This window comes from Lichenostomus cassidix, chromosome 7 (assembly GCF_008360975.1).
Source record: "Lichenostomus cassidix isolate B80296 chromosome 7, HeHo_3.0, whole genome shotgun sequence".
NCBI lineage: Eukaryota > Metazoa > Chordata > Aves > Passeriformes > Meliphagidae > Lichenostomus > Lichenostomus cassidix.
The window spans coordinates 31,731,741-31,750,008 of NC_139488.1; the positions used below are offsets into that span (position 1 = coordinate 31,731,741).

Sequence of the window (18,268 nt, forward strand, 5' to 3'; positions counted from 1 at the left end):
TTGTGAAGTTCCTCTGACATTCTGGTGTCATAAAGAAGTAAGCAGGGTCATGCACTGAAATTTAAAATACAGCAAACATTTTGTTCCAGTTTAAACAATCATACTGTACATGAAATAAAGGAAAAGGGGAGTGAAAATCCAATCTGTACAGTAGCTGCAGTAGAACAGTTTTCACCAGGAGAGACACTAAATTGTCTCAAAACATGAAGAAGCAGGAGAACTTTCAGGGCCTCCTTTCAGAGCTGTTGATGATGATGATGATGATGAAGCAAGGACAGATGCCAGCTGAGGTTGAGAATCCTTATATGCAGATAGGAACAAGCAATTTTCCTTTGGTCTTTAAGAAATCCAATCAATAAAGCCCAGGGACAAAAGAGACAGTTAACATAGAAAAATAATTTCCCTCCCCCTTTTTAAGTTGGAAAGCAAACAACAAAATGCTGGGGAGCCATCTCTGAGGCAAGACACAAAGCTGCAATAGTGCAAGCACTAGGGTTTTTCCCTAGTGGTATAGATTTTTTTTTAATTAAAGAAAAAACAAACCAAACAAACATCAGGTGGAAATGTTACATTTTAGTACTAAGTTCTATGTGTGATTGTTTATGGGGTCTTTTGGATAATTTGCTGTATTTGTATGCAAAAAGAGCCAAGCCCAATGCTCCAACTGCAGAAAGAGCAAAAAGCACATACAGAGCTATTTCTGCACTTTGGGATGTTAATTCCAATCCTAAAAAGCTCACACTGTCAGCTGCTCCTGGAGTGGGGTCTGTTGGTGTCACTGAAGGGGAAAACAATAAAAAAGTGTTAGTGCAGAGCTTGGGGGAACTGTGCCATGCAGGTGAGTATTCTCATTCCAAACCCCCTCACTAACTCTAATTGCTCTTCATTGTACTGCTCCAGTTGAGAAAAATCACAAAAGAATCAGTATTTCCAAAGCCATACCCAAACCACTGATTTGTATAAAGTTTTTAGAATTGCTTAGAAAAAATCTTGTGGGACTATTGAATGTGTGTGGTTTGGAAAACATCTTAGGCAATTTTCCTAGAGAAAAGTCTAATGAAATAACTTGTTACATTTTGGAGAGAGGCATGTGTTGAAGTGCTCTTGCACAAGATTTAGTTGTTAGTCTGGTTTTGCATACAGAAGTGACATTGATTAGAGTCCTTCTTAAAAAAAAAATCACAGAAAATGGTGTTGTTTTTAAAGACCTTATATAATGGAACTTTTTGGGATTAGGATCAGATGCAAACACACAAGCACCATTGCTGCAACACTCACCTTCTGGCTCCTGTTGCAGACAGGGATGTGGGCCCTTTGCTGGGTCTGGAAAGCCATTGCAGTTTATGATCTGTGAGTAATACTTGGCTGAGGCCTTGGGGCGCCTTGGCAAGGTGGGGTCAGAGAAATTCACGTGGTAGAGCCCAAACTTCTCCTCATAACCCACTGCCCACTCCAAGTTGTCCATCAGTGTCCATGCCGTGTAGCCCCGTAAGTCAACCCCATCCAGCACAACAGCTGCAGGCAGGAGCAGAGAGAACAGGTCAGTGGTCACCCCTTGGCCAGCCAGGGCAGGAAGTGCTCCAGAACATCCACAGTGAGGTTACTGGCACTTGGGTCTCGTTGGTTTTGTTGGGAATGGTTTTGTTCTCTCCATTCCCACCTCTCTGCTGTGTTGACTTAGCTCAGCTGCCAAGTTACAGCCAACAAGCAGCCAGGGTAGTTCACTCAGTGCCCAGCACTGACACCGCTTTTCTCTGCTCCAAAAATCAAAACTTTTGTCCAAGAAACAAAGGTTTAGGAACAGAGAAGAAAAGCCATCAAAATGCAACCATTGCTTAAACAAGTCTTTGTGGGGCTTTGCTGCTACAAGGCAGTAAATGAGCACTTCCTGAACACCTGGCTGTTCCCAGTTTGTCAGAAAAGCAAACTGAAAAAGCCCTTCCTTGATCTTGCTTGACACTGCTGTAATTGAAACCAGTTTGGGGGTTGGGTTTTACTGCTGTTTAAAAAGATGCAGTTTTTAGACACAGCAGTAGTCAAACTAGAAGCCAAAACAGGAGTTTATCAGGTAGTAGAATCTTCTCTCACCAGGTGTAACAAATCAAAGAACTTGCAAGTCACCCTGCTGAACCCAGTGTTTGTTCTTCCTAGATCACCTTTCCTGGCACACTTGTGACTATCCATGGACAGTTTTTGGTAACTTACAGTTGTGATACCAATAGCCTTTCAGCTCTTCACACCTTGCTTTATACACATCAGTCTTGTGGCAAAGCTGCTGTTCCTCTCTAGAGCTTTGGATGCCCAGATGTCAGTAATCACTCCTACCTTTCAGTGCCTCGTTAATGTAGCTCCGATAGTAATGCATTCTCCAAGTGTCATTGAACTGAAAGGCTCCCCTTTCCGAGATCCCATTTTCAGTCACATAAATGGGAGGGTTGTTGTACTCTTCCTTTATCCACCTGAGGATCTTCCTGAATCCAAAGGGTGTCACCTTCAGCCAGACGGACCCAGAGCTCAGCCAGCTGCGGTCAGTCACGGTGGCCACACCCCTGTGGAGGAGGACACTGCTCAGTCCCACATGCCAGGTGCCTGCATGCCCAGGGCTGAGGTGCTGCTGCTAGTCACAGAAACAAAACACTAGAAAACACTTCTCATGCTTTGCTTTACAGTCACACTCTGTGTCAATGTGAGGATGTGATGTTGGCTCCAAATCTTTGTCTAGTACAACACCATTTCTCCTTTTCAAGGCATGATGCAGTGCTTGAGCACACAAAATTGCCCTTCACACCTCCATACAGCAATGCAAGACAGCCCACTGTCCTACAGGGCTAAACCATAGTGGCTGGGATGTAGCAGCAAAGCAATTTATAACAATTTCACCTATTCACTGTGGAAACATTTTGGAAAGCAGACAATTTCACCCCCATGTGTGCTCCCACCATTACCTGAATTCTCATTAGAAAAACTAGCAAGCTCCTATAGTTTCTTTTTGAAGTTGAGGAATTAAACTAGTATCAAAATAAAAAATCTTGAATTATCTATACTTAACCATGAATTGATTTAGCTATCTAGGCATTGAACTTACATTTATCCAATGCAGTGAGGGACCTAAAACTGTTTAACAGCAAATGGAGGAGTATCCATAAACCAGGATAACACCTCACAGTTCAAACTGCAGACTGGAGGCAGAAAATATAATAAATACTCTTTATCATCTCATGTCTGTGAAAAAAAGGGCTGCTGCTGGACACTTGTGAAAATAACACCACCAAACAGGTGCTGTTTGGTTATATTTTCCCTAGTATTGGTTATAGCAGCTTAAAACACCTGACAGCTTTATTTGCTATCAATTTATACTGTCAGTTGACCCTGGCTCCAGGTGTGCAGATTTTACTTACTTTACAATAATTTACATTCATCTCTTACCTATCAGAGTCATAGGACATAACACCCTTGGGATAGTTTAGGTTGTATGCTAAAACTGTGGTATAATGATTTAGACCAAAGTAGTCATATGTGCCTTTAATTCTTTGCTTTTCACTTTCAGTGAATTCTGGAAGTCTGCAAGAGAAAACAGAGAACACACTTTGCACACACTGCATGGCTGATGCTGATATCCCTGGTGCAAGCAGCACAAGCACAAGAAGAGAAACTGGGAATTGGGAATGGAAAACAAGAAATGTAATTGAGAGGGACCAATGAGTTCAGTACATAGTTTTAAGAAAAGTTAAACAAATTTATCACAGGCATCAGGCAAAGCACTGTGTCAAATACCGGACAGTTACTGTGTCACTGAGCTGCCAATTTATTACCCCAAGGATATGTTATATTAGTAAATTTAGTTTGCAGGAGAGGTAAAGACAGGGAGCAGGCAAAGCCCCCTGCTTAGATTGGAACTAAGTGATCTTTAAAATCCCTTCCAACACAAACCGTTCTATGATTCTATAAAAATGTACACTAGAATTTTTCTGTGAGGATACAATTAAGCTCATTTACAGTAACATTGCAATAGAATAATTGAAATGTATCATTTCTATCAGAAAAGCAGGTTTCAGCACAGCCAGTGACACCAAAGCAGGTGTGTGCCTGAGCTCTTACCGGGACTTGCTCAGACCCTGAGCCAGACTTCGTTCCTGAATCCTACTCTTCATCACTTCATTATAATCACCATTTTTGAAAATGGGATGAGCAAACCAACCTAGAAAAAACTAAACCAGGAAATAAGGGAGGATAAATCATATACCAAAACATGGGATTTAACCATTTCTCTGTCATGTGCTGCTTTATAGGTGCTACCTGAATTTATAACAATTGGGCAAATGGACATACACAGGGATGCCCATATAACAGCAGTAAATTTAATAAGCTGTTGTCACTGCAACTGTATTTTGTTTCATTTCTGTTGCATACCTGATCAGCCCCCATAAGAGGGTGATACATTTCATTGCAGTGATGCCTTGGCCTCCTTTTATTTCAGTGAGATGCTGACCTGGGCTCTGGGCATGTCCAGCACCCAGAGAGGGTGTGTCACCAGGAGCAGCAGGCAGAGCTGTGACCAAGGGCTCTTTGTACCTGCATGAATCGTCTGGCAGCTTCAATGTCCTCCTGCTTGTGTGGGTTGCGTGGCTCTGCCCAGTCAGAGTTGATGGTGATGGAGATGAGCCCTCCCTGCCTGGCCCGGTAGGTCTCGTTGTAGAGGTGCCACACCTCAGCATGTGCCTTGATCAGGTTGTGTCCCACCAGGTAGGGAGCACGGCCTGGCCGAAGGGAGACACCTGCAGGGACAAGTGACAGTGACAGGGACAGGGACAGTGACAGCACAGGCAGTGCAGCAGCACTGCCCAGCTCTCTCACTGCTGCTTCCCAGGCTAACACAACCTCAGGGCACCCAGAACTGCCCCTGGTAAAGGAATAAACACGCACCACTTGGTGCCCTGAGCCCAGCCCTGGGCTGGAATCAGTGCTTTGGCAGAGGCAAGGAGGACTCTGCACTGCCCTCTCCTCCCTGTGCAGCAGGACTTGGGCTGCCAGCCCTGGCTAAAGGCTGCTGCTGCCACCGCGGAGAGCAGAAAGCTGTGTGTTCAGGCCAGCTCACATTCCCTCTTCTCTAGGTTCTACCCTGCAGCTGAGCTGGGTGCTCCTCCAGTTTTAACTCTTCTCCACAGTCCCTGCGGCTGGTCTGGAAATGGGGTCTGCTCTGGGCAGCAAGTGCAATCCAGAGGCTGCAGAGGAAGGGTGGATCAGAGGAGTGGAAAGAGGAGGATGGGTCTGGGAGGAGACAGGCAGAGGAAAAGAGGAACCACAGCAATCCAAACCCCATCTATCCACACCACACCATCTTCCTTGTTCTACCTTTGCAAGGCCCAAGCAACTTCTTTGCTGCAGCATAAAACAATTGACAGTGCTGTGAGGGCTCTGAGGTTATGCCCAGCAGACTTACCTGGAGCAGCTGTGCCAGTGCCATAGCCAAGATATGCAGTGTTGTAGGGTTCATTGAGGGTTATCCAAAATTTCACTTTATCCCCCAGCCTCTGGAAAAGGACCTCAGCATATTCCTTAAAACTCTGAACTATAGTATCATTCTCCCACCCACCGACGTCCTGCAGTGCCTGGGGGAGGTCCCAGTGATAGAGAGTTACCTGTGGGGAAAGACAGCAGGACAAAGGACTCAACCAGTCACTCTTACAGTAACTCAGACTAATTTATGAACACAAATAAACTGCTTTGGTTTGCAGTTACCTGTTCCTAATTGTGTTTCATGTTGTAGTGATCACACATGGACTCAAATAAATACCTTTTTGCCAGTTTCTTTAGGGACTGCCTAACAGTGCAGATGAAGCTTTTACCAAAAACCACCTTGTGACAGCAAGAATTTGTCAGTGAAGAACTGCTGCACCCACACTGACTGTCAGATGCAATACAATCCACTGGAACACTTGTCTGGGCTGCTACAGGGGTATGAGGACAGGTCAGAGTCACTCAGCAGTGCTGAAAGGGCTGATTGGTGCAGGGGTGAAGTCCTGTCCATTGTATGTGACAAGCCACACTGACCAGTGGAACTTTCCTGACTCCCAGGAAAAGAATAAAGTTACATCCATCCCTAAGAAGGGCAAGCAGGAAGATCCTGGGAACTACATTAGTCAGTCTCACCTCAGTGTCTGCAAAGATCCCTGCATAGATCTCTGTGGAATCTATTTCCAAGTACATGAGGGATGAGAAGGCAATTGGAAACAGCCAACAATATTTATTTTGATCTTTCTGGTTACTGTGATCTTTCTGGACAGTAACTTCAACACATCCCTATATTCCAAGTTCATTTGCTTATGCAACACCCTTCTTTCAAGAAGTAAATGAAAAAACAAGAAAAACCATTTCTGTGCGAAGGAGGGTATGGGTGGAAACACAAACGTTGCTCTGAGCATGAGATTTGGACTTTGCTATTTTTTAGTTACCTGAAAGTTACTTAGTTACCTGAGGCATAATGTTGGCTGCCAGAAGGGCATCAATCAGCCTTTCATAGTAGTTCAGTCCCATTTCATTGATGTATCTGGTGGTCCCATCTGGGAGAACACGAGACCAGGAGATTGAAAAGCGATAGTGAGACACCTTAAGGCTTTTCAGCATTTCCACATCCTCCTCAATCTTGTGGTAGCTGTCACAAGCTACATCTCCAGTTGCATCATTTCCAATTCTCAAGGGAGTGTGGGCATATTTGTCCCAAATGCTTAGTCCTTTCCCATCTGCTCTCCATCCTCCCTCAATCTGTAATTAAAAATGGGGGAGAAATTGTTAGTAAACCCCAAATCTAGGTCTTGGCCTAGCAAAGAATTCAGCCTGTTATTCTTGTGGTGCCACACAAGGAATTAACTGTCCACAGACACTTCAGGAGTCCATCTCAGTTTCCTGACCTGGTAAGCTGCAGTTGCTACACTCCAGCAGAAATTCTCTGGAAACTCTCCATATAAAAATTCATCTTCCTTGGGCAGTGGGATGCCATTATTACGGATGATTTCTGCATAGTACACAGCAGAGCGCTTTGGTGTTCTTGGCCTGTTGGGGTTGTCAAAATCCACCTGGTTCAACCCAAATCTGGGATCATAACCATCCCGCCATTCAAAGTTATCCAACAAAGACCAAGCATTGTATCCTTTCAGATTAACACCGTCTATCTTGTAAGCTGAAAGACCAGAAACAAAAGGAAGGGCATCAGTGGAATAATCACACATTAAATGAACCCTAAGGAATTCACATACAAACACATACAGGCTCCTATTTTCATACAGATAGCACTGGTCATCTAAGATCATTAAGGGAATCTTCATATTTGGAGTAAACAAACTACAGCCATTCAAAGGAGATCATAAAAACAAACACTCTCTATATTGTGTTCAGACTATTTAAAAACTGGTATCAATCACTTTTTAAAAGTACTCATCAGAGAAGTAAAGTAACCAGAAATCTAGAGAGGAAACACAAAACACCAACAGAACAAAAGCAAACCCTGGTACCTTTTAAAGCTTCATCAATGTATGTTTTGTGGAAAAATATCCTGGCATTGTCATCAACATCCGATTTGGCCTTTGTCCCCACGCCATTCTCAATGAGATACATTGGGGGATTTCCATATTCCTCTTTGATCCAGTTGAGCAGCCTCCTCAGACCCCAGGCCACGGCCAGATAGCCACTGACAGCAGAGGAAGGCCAGGAGCTGTCAACTTTTACTGAAACTTCCCGGTCATGCTCATAAGAGAAGGGACTCAGGCGTGTTGTTGAATGGGTTATAATTTTGGTGGTGTAGGTGTTGAAGCAGAAGACATCTGCAGTTCCCCGGATGTATTCTCGCTCCTGTGCTGTGAAAACCGGCAGGCGCGACGACGGCAGGTCCTGCAGCTCACTCCTGTTCCCAACTTTCCACTTCATGACCTCGGGGTAGTCCCCGTTTTTGAAGATGGGGTGTGCAAACCACCCCACCCAAAACTGCAGGTACCTGTCAGCAGCTTCAATGTCCCTGGGGTCACTCGGTGTCTTTGGCTCAGCCCACTCAGTGTGGAGGCACAGGGCAATGATGCCTCCCTGCCTCGCTCTGTATTTGTCATCGTAGGTGTGGTACACCCTGGCGTGAGCTTTCAGTAAGATGTGGGCAACCTTGTAGGGAGCACTGCCAGGGTCCTTGACATTGGGTGGGAATGTCCCAGTGCCATAGCTCAGCCAGGCAATGATTTGGGGTTCATTGAATGTAATCCAGAACTTCACCCTGTCCCCAAAGGTCTGGAAACAGAAATCTGCAAAGCTGTCAAACAGATCGATCAGCTCGTTGCTCTCCCAGCCACCGATGTCCTGGAGAGCTTGTGGCAGGTCCCAGTGGTAGAGAGTGACAATTGGAGTGATGTTGTTTGCAAGCAGTCCATCAATGAGACGGTTGTAATAGTCAACTCCGTGGCTGTTGATTGAGGTGTTCCTTCCATTGGGGAAAATTCGAGGCCAGGAAACAGAGAAACGATAGTTCATCACCCCTAAGGCTCTCAGCAGGTAAATATCTTCCTCCACCTTGTTGTAGCTATCACAAGCTATGTCTCCAGTATCGTTGTTATTTATATTCCCAGGGACATGGGTGAAGTTATCCCAAATGCTGGGTCCTTTGCCATCAGCATCCCAACCTCCCTCTATCTGGTAGGCAGAGGAAGACACACCCCATGTAAAATCTTCTGGGAATGTCCCATAAAAGTACGTATCTCTTTCAAAGTCAGTCTGAGACGAAAACTTCTCCCAGACAACCTTTGCCTTGGAGGGAACTTCTGATGCTGGTAAATTTGGCAGCTTAGATGACACAGGTTGGTCAAACACCACTGGTGCAGAAGATCTGCCCAAGGCTTTGGATGGAAAACCATTTTTTTCAATAACACCAGAATAGAAGTAAGCAGATGCCTTGGGAGTCCTTGGTCTGTTGCTGTGTTCAAAGTTCACATGATGCAGCCCAAATTTTCGGCTGTACCCCTCTGGGCCTTCAAAGCCATCAACCAGGGATCGAGCGATGTATGACTGAACATCAACAGCATCCACTTTCACCGCTGCCTCAAAAACAGTGAGACACTGTCAGTTACCCACCTGAACATTTCCTGAGCACAGCTCAGCACAGCAGGACCACAGCCAAGCATATATGTGACAAGACAAACACTTACAAATTATTATAAAGGCTAAAAAAACCTCCCAAACAATTTAGAGTATCTGGCAAGAAAAGCAGTCAGCACTCTAATAGGAGCTGGTCAAATGCTCAGTGATAAAAATGTGTGAGAAAAGAGGTATTGTTAAGAGGTATCTGATTACAGGACTCTTGTGCCATTGGTATCCCTTGCCCTGTGCTGTTTTCAAGCAGATTTCATCAATTTAGGTGTATGGTACACTTTTAGATTTAACATTACAATTAAACTGAAACTTTGCAGGTATTTAGTGCTTGTCTATATTCCTTGAGCACAGGAGAGCTTCTTTTAGCAGAACAGTGAGTGTATCCAATACCAGCAGAAGCAAGAACAACATCCCTCCACACACTGCTTACAAAAAAAGCAGTAAATCTCTCTCATTCAAAACAAGTTCACTACCATGTGCAGTCCATCCTCTTCTACTGAGGCATAACAGCAACACTAAATTGTGGCTTTTGTAGCTCTTTCAACACTTCTATCAGTGTGTTGAGATCTAGGTCAAGAAGATCAAATGCTGTACACACTGATTACCAACATATTTAATACAGCATATTTAATGTTTTCCTGACAGTATTGTTTAGTCTATCTAGAGAGCACCAGTCAAATCTATTTTAAATGTCTGTTCTCTATACTTGTCCAGAACTTGCCACTATCACTATTTTTATGTCCAATGATACCGATCTTGCAAAGATACAAGCATAACTTGAACATTCTATGAGCATAACTTGGACATTCTCAAAATGATTGAGATAGAAATTTTAGGGAGGCGTTTCCAGCTTGAAGTAGTGCAGGTTGCTGCCAGTTAGATCTGATTAATTGGTAAAAGGCAGTTCAGCCCTGATTTATGAGATGTATACAGGCAAGAGCCTGCAGGCCAATCATCTCCAGGAGAGCTGGAGCATATAAACAGTGTTCTCACAGAGGGACCAACACTAGGGTTCAGACTACATTAATATATATATATGAAAAATGCATTCCAATATCTAAAGAGAATGGAGAGTTCCATACCTGGACACCAGATAGGCTTAAATATATAAGGTCACACTCACTATAGGTGAGTGTGTAGGTATAAGGTCACCTACATAACAGGCAGATGACCTCACATCAGTGTGCAAGTGGTGATGTTTTAGAGCTAACCACCACGGAAGGGCCAGAAAAACTAGTTGCCATGATTAAAAAAATAAAATAATTAGATTTCTCCATACCTTTCAGGGCCTCATTGATGTACTGGCGGAAATAATCCACTCGCAGAGTGTCATTGATAAGATCCCCCGTGTCTCCTGTTGGCACACCATTCCCTGCTATGTATATTGGGATTTTTGTCCCTGTGTATTCCTGGGATACAAAGTTCAGCAGCCTTCTTAATCCCCAGGGGACCACATGGATCCATGAAGAGGCAGCCTGTGGCCAGGAAGGATCGACATGCACGGAGAAGTTGCCAATGCTCTCGTAGCCTGGTGTGCAGGTCCTGTTAGCCCTGGCACTGACCAGGCGGGAAGTATAATGGGAAAGGCCAAAAAAATCTGCAGTGCCTTGCACCCAGGACTTCTCCTCCTCTGTAAACACAGGCAGCTGTGCAACTGCTGTAGAGCACTGCTGGTTCAGTTCCTGGATCTGAGCCTTCAGGATATCTGGGTAATCACCACTAACAAATATGGGGTGAGCAAACCAGCCAAGCATGAACTGTAGGTACCTCTCAGATGCTTCCACATCCTCAGGGCTGCTTGGAGTCTTGGGTTCAGCCCAGTCTGAGTTCAGCACCAGCCCCACCTTTCCCCGTTGCTGAGAACGGTATTTGTTATTATACAGGTGCCAGACCTTGGCATGAGCCTTGAGAATTGTGTGAGCAACCTGGGAGCAAAAAGCAGAAGAAAATGTGTCACACTGCATTGCACAGAATCTCTTAAGCATTGAGCTTATTGCATGTAAAAATGTCCTCTCCATCCAAAAGAAAACACTTTGACAAAAGAAATAGCCACAAACAAGGAGTGTAACAGTTTTTGGAATAAGCAAAATAATCTGACTATCCATCAACACCAGCTTTCAGAATAGAAAAGTAAAATAACAACATGTAGCCTCCCCTAACAAACCCATTTTTAACAAGTATCATAAATCCAGCAACCAAATAGTTGTCTCAGAGGCCACGTTAAGCTCGAACATAGTTAAAGCAGAGAACCATAATGGAAAACAACCCAACAAGAGTAGCTGCAGGATTCCTGTTAGGAATAATTCCCTACCTTGTACGATGCTACTCCTGGGTCAGTGATTCCTGGGGGATGCTCTCCAGTGCCATAGCCAGCGTAGCTGATAACCCAGGGCTCGTGGAATGTAACCCAGAGCTTGACCCGATCCCCAAAAGTGGAAAAGCAGAAGTCTGCATAGCTCACAAAAGCATCTATGATACTTTCATTCTGCCAGCCACCAAGAGCCTGCAGAGCTTGTGGCAGATCCCAGTGGAACAGAGTCACCATGGGCTCAAGGTTATTGTCTAACAACTGCTCAATTAATCGCCTGTAATAATCAACACCCTTGGAATTGATGATCTCGTTGGTGCCAGCAGGGAAGATTCTAGACCAGGATACAGAAAATTTGTACAGCTGGGGGCGAAGACCCCTAAGCAGGTGAACATCATAGCTGGTTTTGTAGTAGCTGTCACATGCCACATCTGCTGTTTGGTTCATGTGGACATGGCCTGCATGCCCAAACTGATCCCAGATGCTCTCTCCTCTGCCATCCTCTGCCCAAGCTCCTTCGATGTTAAAGGCACCTGTGGATACACCCCAGAGGAAACCACTCGGGAAAACATCTTGCAGGAAAGAATCTCTCTCTGATTCAGACTGCTCAGCAAACATTTCCCAAACTGTTTGGTAGGAGGACCGAGGGGCAGGAGCAGCATCTGGGTTTTCCTCTGGAATGTTTGTTTCGCTGGAAATAGAATAAAGAGAAGTTAAAATCTCCAAGGTAGATACCAGTGCCACAACACTTGCAAACATGGAATATAAAGGAATGGTTTTTTTCCCATTCAGATAAGCCACATACAGTTCCTCTGACATCTGATCAGTCTGATCATCTGATCTGCTGCTGTCTCACAGCTGGCAGATGAAGGTGGAGGGCAGTGGGGTAACTGCAGAGCAGCTCAGGTACCAGATATCTAATGCAGTTCTTTGCATGCACAGTCTCATAATTCATCACAGTTAGATCAGATGTGCAAACAAAATCCTTGCAGTGTGTAACATTTTCCCATGCTACAACTGCTTCATGAGTTTCCATAGGACAAGCTAAAACTAATCAATGCTACTGTAATCCTTAGCATCTCCCTGCACAATGACAGCTCCAATGTCTCCATAAGCACAATTGGCTTCTCCCCTAGGAATGTCTCTATTGGATTTGTTTATTTATAACCATTTTGCTGTTGAAAAGAGCAGAAGGCTTGAAAAATGTACTTGTTACTATTGGCTTGAAGGTGCAGTTTGGGTAACCAAAGATGAGAGAGTGGAAGAGGATTACATTATCGGATTAGCAGCAGGATAGAGGATTGAAAGTAATTGGAAAAGACTTGGGCTCAGCAGAGAGCTTTTTGCAGACCTTTCAGCAACTAACAGCAGACTTTACCACTAAAACTCTCCTGTCTCTCTTACACATAGGTTTCTAGAGGATTCTGCTTTATTAGTTTTTTGGAGGTATTATATAGTATTACAGTATTTTCTTACAGTACCTTAAATCATGAGATAAGTAGTCCAAGAACTCGTTAATGTCACACCCAATCATATGTGCTTCTTCTTTATTAACAGCTGAAAACAAACAAATGGTAAGTGATTGATGGAGTCATAACAGGTGTCACTGACTGCATGTCACTACTTGTGCAAACAATTACATCTTGAAATAAATTTTTCCTAATATCCAACCTAAACCTCCCCTACTGCAACTTGAGGCCAGTGTGAAGGATGAAGAGATTTGGGGGAGATTTCCTGTTTGCCCTTAGGCAAACCCATCCACCCTTAGTTTTCCAAGGAGACAATAAAAAAACCATAGTTATTTCAACTAATATCAGCAGCCTCGATTGGATGATTTTGAATTTCCTCTATAATTTACCATGCAGAGCTTAACTAAAAATCTCTTCTCATTGAAATGTCACTCACCTGTGGCAATGGCAGCTACTGGTATGAAAAGATTTTCTTCCATGGAAGCACAATCAAGGAGCTTTAGACTAAAGGCCAAGATGTCTTTGTCCTTCCAAACACTCTGAAAAAACAGAAATCAGGAACTAGTACGAAAAGAAGCATCAGCCAGCTAGTAAAACCAGCCAGCTAGTAAAGCCATGCTCTTGGCATTGTTGGCATTTTCCATGGGCAGCTCCTTTTCCTGCCAACCCAAATGCTGGATGACCCTTGTTTTATGGATTTAAAGGATGCAGTTCACTACTGAAGGTTTAATACCAGATAGCAGCCTGCAGCATCACTGATATTGTTGCTGCCATGTGATCTAATCCTTTCACAAACTCATCCTCAGTAACATTTCTAGCACTGCCTCTGCTGGTGAGGAATGTGAAGTTTGGTAGCACTGCTGTAGAGCCCATGCTAAAATATAATAGTATTTTTTACTGTACAGGTATTAGCCTAACAGCTTATCAAACACTTAGCAGGTGAGAGAGAAGGTTTTTCAGTCCCAGACAAAAGAATTCTATCCTTCCAGTCACTAATGCATCAGTAATAAGCATTGACCAAGATGATCCTTTCCAGCACTTTCCATCAACTGTTTTTAAGTCAGAATAAATACAGAGAAATGAGCACTTTGCAGCTGCTTCCTGGTGTAGCTACTGCCTGAGCTCTCACAGAAAATCAGAACTGTTTAGACATGCATCACAGAACATGAAATTCTGCTCCTATTTATGGTCTGTTGTTTGCTGCTGTCATTTTAACCCTGTGAATAACGTTACCTGGAATTCACTCAATTTCTTGTAGAAATCTGTTTCATTTCCACAATGGTACTGAAGGCTCAGAGACACAAAGTCGACTGAATCCTGGAAACAAGAAAAGGAAAAGAATCATCCAGGAGAAAAATGTGTTTGTTTTCCAGGTATTAAAAAATACCTGGAACATTAAAAAATTAAAACATTAAAAATACATAAAATTGTGTAAGGTGTGAAGAAGACATATTGGAATAAGAAACTGGAATAAGTTTCTGGAATAAGAATAAGAATTAAGAAACCATACAGCTGTCTGGGTGCCCTGGACAATATAATGAGCACAAACTGGGTATTGTGTGGGAAGATGTGTTTTGCATGTCTCCTTCTAAACAAAGTACAATTTAAATAGCTAAATTAAACTCTATGAGTATTTAATGAATTTAATATTAATGATTTACAGTTAATTTCTTAATTAGTAAGATTGTCTATGAGTAATCAGAGAAACCCTTACAATTACATGGGTCAGCCAGGCCTTATCAATAATCCTCTGGGCAAAGTCCATTTCAGAAATCTTTAATCATTCCATACCACAAGTGTTATCCCAGTAGAAGCCATCAAGCTCCAGAGAACAGATTTTATGCTCTTATTAAATCAGCTGGAAGTTGGAAGAAAACTGATAAGCTTTCAGTTTGTTTTTCAGTCCAAGGTTCTCTTCTACTTTAGTCAGCTCATCTAAAACAACTTCTGTGCTCTCCCTACAAACCACACCTTGCTTAAATCCTTGAAGTGTCCCACCTACAACACTGCTTGCCCTGATACCAAATTTTGAAGGATTATGAATTCAGCAAAACCCTGCACTGTCATTTGTGCATCTGACCTACATCAACATCCTCTGGGTGAGGACAACTATGAACAAGGAACTTGAAGAAAGGATGTCATTATGAGATTATGTTCTCCTCATGTTGCGCCATCCCTGTAGAACTGTATCACTTTTTTTTAGAACAGCTCAGTCTGGGTTTTAACATAATCAACAGATTTTTTAAATAGCAGTTATTTAAAATAAAGTACCTCTATCTTTGGTGGTGCATTAAGTACACCTGCAAAGAAAAAGGTAACAGGTACACTTTTTGGAGATATCCTGTCATTTAGCAAGTATATTGCTAAAATTGCCAATTATGAGAGCAAAATGTCTCCACGTAGCTTAATCAGTGCCCACCAGCCAAGAAAGGATGCTGAAATAATTTTTTAATCAGCAAGCTTCACGTAATCAGACTAATCAAATAAGTAAAGCTCACCAAACTGGTCAAATGGTCAACCTGCCAAACTCTTATTTAACTTGCAACAAGTCACTTGATCCCATACATAAAAGCAAAGCTAAATCAAAACAAATTTATGTAATTTTGGAAATATTTCTCTTAAGGCGTTACCTGAAGAGAAGCTGAAAGCAATTGTGATGAAGCACTGTCCAAGACATGATCCATTTCTAAAGCAATGGACACCTTTCCACCTTGAAATAAAAAGAGGCAGTCTGTTAGTTACATATTAAGGACAAATAAAAATTTCAGATTACTGCAGTTATTTTAAAACCAGTTTTAAATTGTTGAAGCTGTGGAACACCAGACAGTGCTCCAGGCAGCTGATTTCAGAATACCCACTGTGATTTCAAAGGAGAGTTGAACAAGGTAGACATTCAAATGAAGACTTGAAGAAGCTTTTGTCAATAAAATGCCATTCCACTCCCTGCATAATTGTAAGTAATATCTTTAATTTGCATGCCTTTGGGATGGTTCTACAATTTTTTTTAATCCATTCTATGCTGAATGCTTCTGAGGTGCTGGGGTGGCAGGAGCTTAGAGGGACAGGAGATGCAGGACAGCAGCTGGGCAACTTCAAAGGGCTATCACCAGACAGTGTGAACTGTACAACAAAGTATTCCTGACAAATGCAAGAATTAAAAATTAATTAACTAATTAAAAATTTGGGAAAAGAAATGGTGACTCAGCCAGCTCTCCTATTTGTCTGTCTGGGACACAAAAATTCCAAGGCCAAAGAAAGCAGACCTAAGGTGACAGCTACTTGGAAAATCCCAGGTATCCATCATGGAAGAGGTGAAATTCTGTTGTTCTGTGTAACACAGGTAGATTTTGGATTTAACTACTGTAAAAGAAATGAGGAAAGTCAAAGGACATTGCAGACTTCCTCACAGTTATTATCTCATAGGAGACTTCTTGTGCCTTATTTTTTCATGGTTTCAGGTACATTTCAGGAAGTTTTCAGTCTTTCCTCCATGGTTCAGGAAGAGGCTCACAAAAATATCTACATAGAGACTGTTACCATTTAATGCCATCACAAAATATTTGTGAGTCATACTGAAAAACCCCTCTTCCTGCTCTCCTTACCTGCTGGTGAGAGGGTGGTGTAAAATCCTTCATGGGCAGCAGCCACAGCCTGGACTCGTTCCTGGGGCTCAGCATAGGGCAGGCTTTGCAGGACCTCTGGCAGGTCACTGAACGAGAGCCACACATCCACCAGGTCCCCAAAGGCTTCGAAGCTGAGCTCTGCATACTTCACAAAAAGGTCAGCAAAAGCCTTGGCTCCCTGCAGGGCCACAGCAGCAGGGATGTGTCCGTGGTGCAGAACCAGCACTGCTCTGAGCTCTGCAGCAGCCAGCGACTCCAGCAGCTGCCGGTAGCACCACAGCTGGGCTCTATCCGGCTGCTCCACATTCCCGGCAGGAACAATGTGTGCCCAGGGCAGGAGAACCTTGTAGTGTGTCACCCCCAGCTCATGGAGATGGACAAAGTACCTGGGCAGCTCGGAAGCCACCAGATCTGGCTGGCAGAGGTGACCTTGGTGTTCCTCAGCTTGGTCCTGCAGACCCAGCCTCTCTGCCAGCTCCCTGGGGAGAGGCCCAGCAACAGCAAGGAAATTCTGAGCAAATTCCCCATCGATCCCCAGGCTGGGAGAAACCAACAGAAAGAAGATGACTGTCTTACAAAGCAGGTCCATTTCTGAACCTGCTTCAGAGATAGTTATTCCACACTACTTATATTACAGTAGAAGTAATATTTAACTGAAATTATCTGTTCTACAGATAAATGTTCCCAGAACCAGCTGACACTGGAATGATAACAGACCAGGACTTTCAATCAGTAGATAAATGGACAAATGGATGAACACAAACAAAACTGTCAATCAGCTGCAGAAAGGTCATGTGAAAACATTTTCTGAGATGCTCATCATTCTCTTTAGGCTTGATATCAATTGAAATTTGATGACATTGCCTCCACTTCAGAGGAAAACAAAATAAGTAGATAAACTTTCTCCTTTTGGCCTTTTTTAGCTTTAGAAGAATCCCAGCAGAGCTCTGGATGCAGAAAACAACAAAAGCAAAATTACCTGCACAAGCTGGGTCCACCATGGCTCAGGGCATGCAGGGCAGCTGGAGGAACATTTGTACTCTAATTCTTGGGTCCATAAAGGAAACCTGAGATGTGGCACCTCACCCAGCTGGAAAAGTGAGTATTACGTGAATTCAGGTAGCAGCAACAATGCACTTCCTCCTACCCAATAATATCCACGAATTTGAGTATCATTTAATGGCTTTCCAAAGTTTTCAGCCCTGAAAACACTGCTCTCCCAGCAGGGTGAACACATTCAAGCCATCCATCTGAACTGCTGCAGGAGAAAGAGAACCCAACTCTTTCTCATTCCCATACAGCAAAACTGAAGAGCTGATAACATTTTTAAACCAACTAAACACAGAATCCTACATACCTATAGGGCAATGTCAGGCCCATCCCAGAGTTCATTTCCTTTAATAACCAGAATTTTGTCTAAAGCATACCTGGAATCATTTGGGCAAATTATTGCTGCGGCCAGCAATATTAAAGTTATAGCAGAAGACATCTCTCAACATTTGCTGTTACTCAAAACTTTAAACAGGGACTGTAATTTGTGTGCTTTGACCCTGTTTGATTCCCAGATGATTTTTTTTCAGGAAGCCTTGAAGAGCTTGCTATAACATTGTGCTGACTGTTCTGAACAAGTTTCCTCCTCTCTGATGTCTGAAAAACAAGTTTGAACAGTAACTTCACAGCACCACCTGGTGCTTATTTTTGAGTAGAGCTGCACTGACTCAGAGAAAACCCCTCCCAGCCTACAG

At 43.2% G+C, this 18,268-nt stretch overlaps 1 protein-coding gene across 1 annotated transcript; it reads right to left on the reverse strand.

The window, feature by feature from the left end:
- Window positions 1-78: 78 nt before the first annotated feature.
- Window positions 79-17,112, reverse strand: LCT (lactase). The gene is made up of 17 exons (XM_085067120.1): window positions 16,503-17,112; window positions 15,531-15,610; window positions 14,134-14,217; window positions 13,337-13,439; window positions 12,913-12,988; window positions 11,435-12,122; window positions 10,403-11,048; window positions 7,509-9,068; window positions 6,909-7,177; window positions 6,472-6,762; window positions 5,441-5,639; window positions 4,573-4,775; window positions 4,099-4,208; window positions 3,427-3,561; window positions 2,326-2,549; window positions 1,279-1,515; window positions 79-778 (listed from the first exon to the last, which is right to left on the reverse strand). The coding sequence occupies exons 1-17, from the start codon at window positions 17,110-17,112 to the stop codon at window positions 567-569; spliced, it is 5,727 nt and encodes a 1,908-aa protein (XP_084923246.1). The 3' UTR covers window positions 79-566.
- Between the last annotated feature and the right edge of the window lie 1,156 nt (window positions 17,113-18,268).

Bases quoted from the DNA above. Each gene is read 5' to 3' on its own strand.
- LCT (XM_085067120.1), bottom strand. From the start codon at position 17,112: ATGGACCTGCTTTGTAAGACAGTCATCTTCTTTCTGTTGGTTTCTCCC. The intron at 15,611-16,502 runs GTAAGGAGAGCA...TTTTATTTCAAG, and splicing joins CACCACCCTCTCACCAGCAG to GTGGAAAGGTGTCCATTGCT. The intron at 12,989-13,336 runs GTGAGTGACATT...GTTTGTTTTCAG, and splicing joins AGTAGCTGCCATTGCCACAG to CTGTTAATAAAGAAGAAGCA.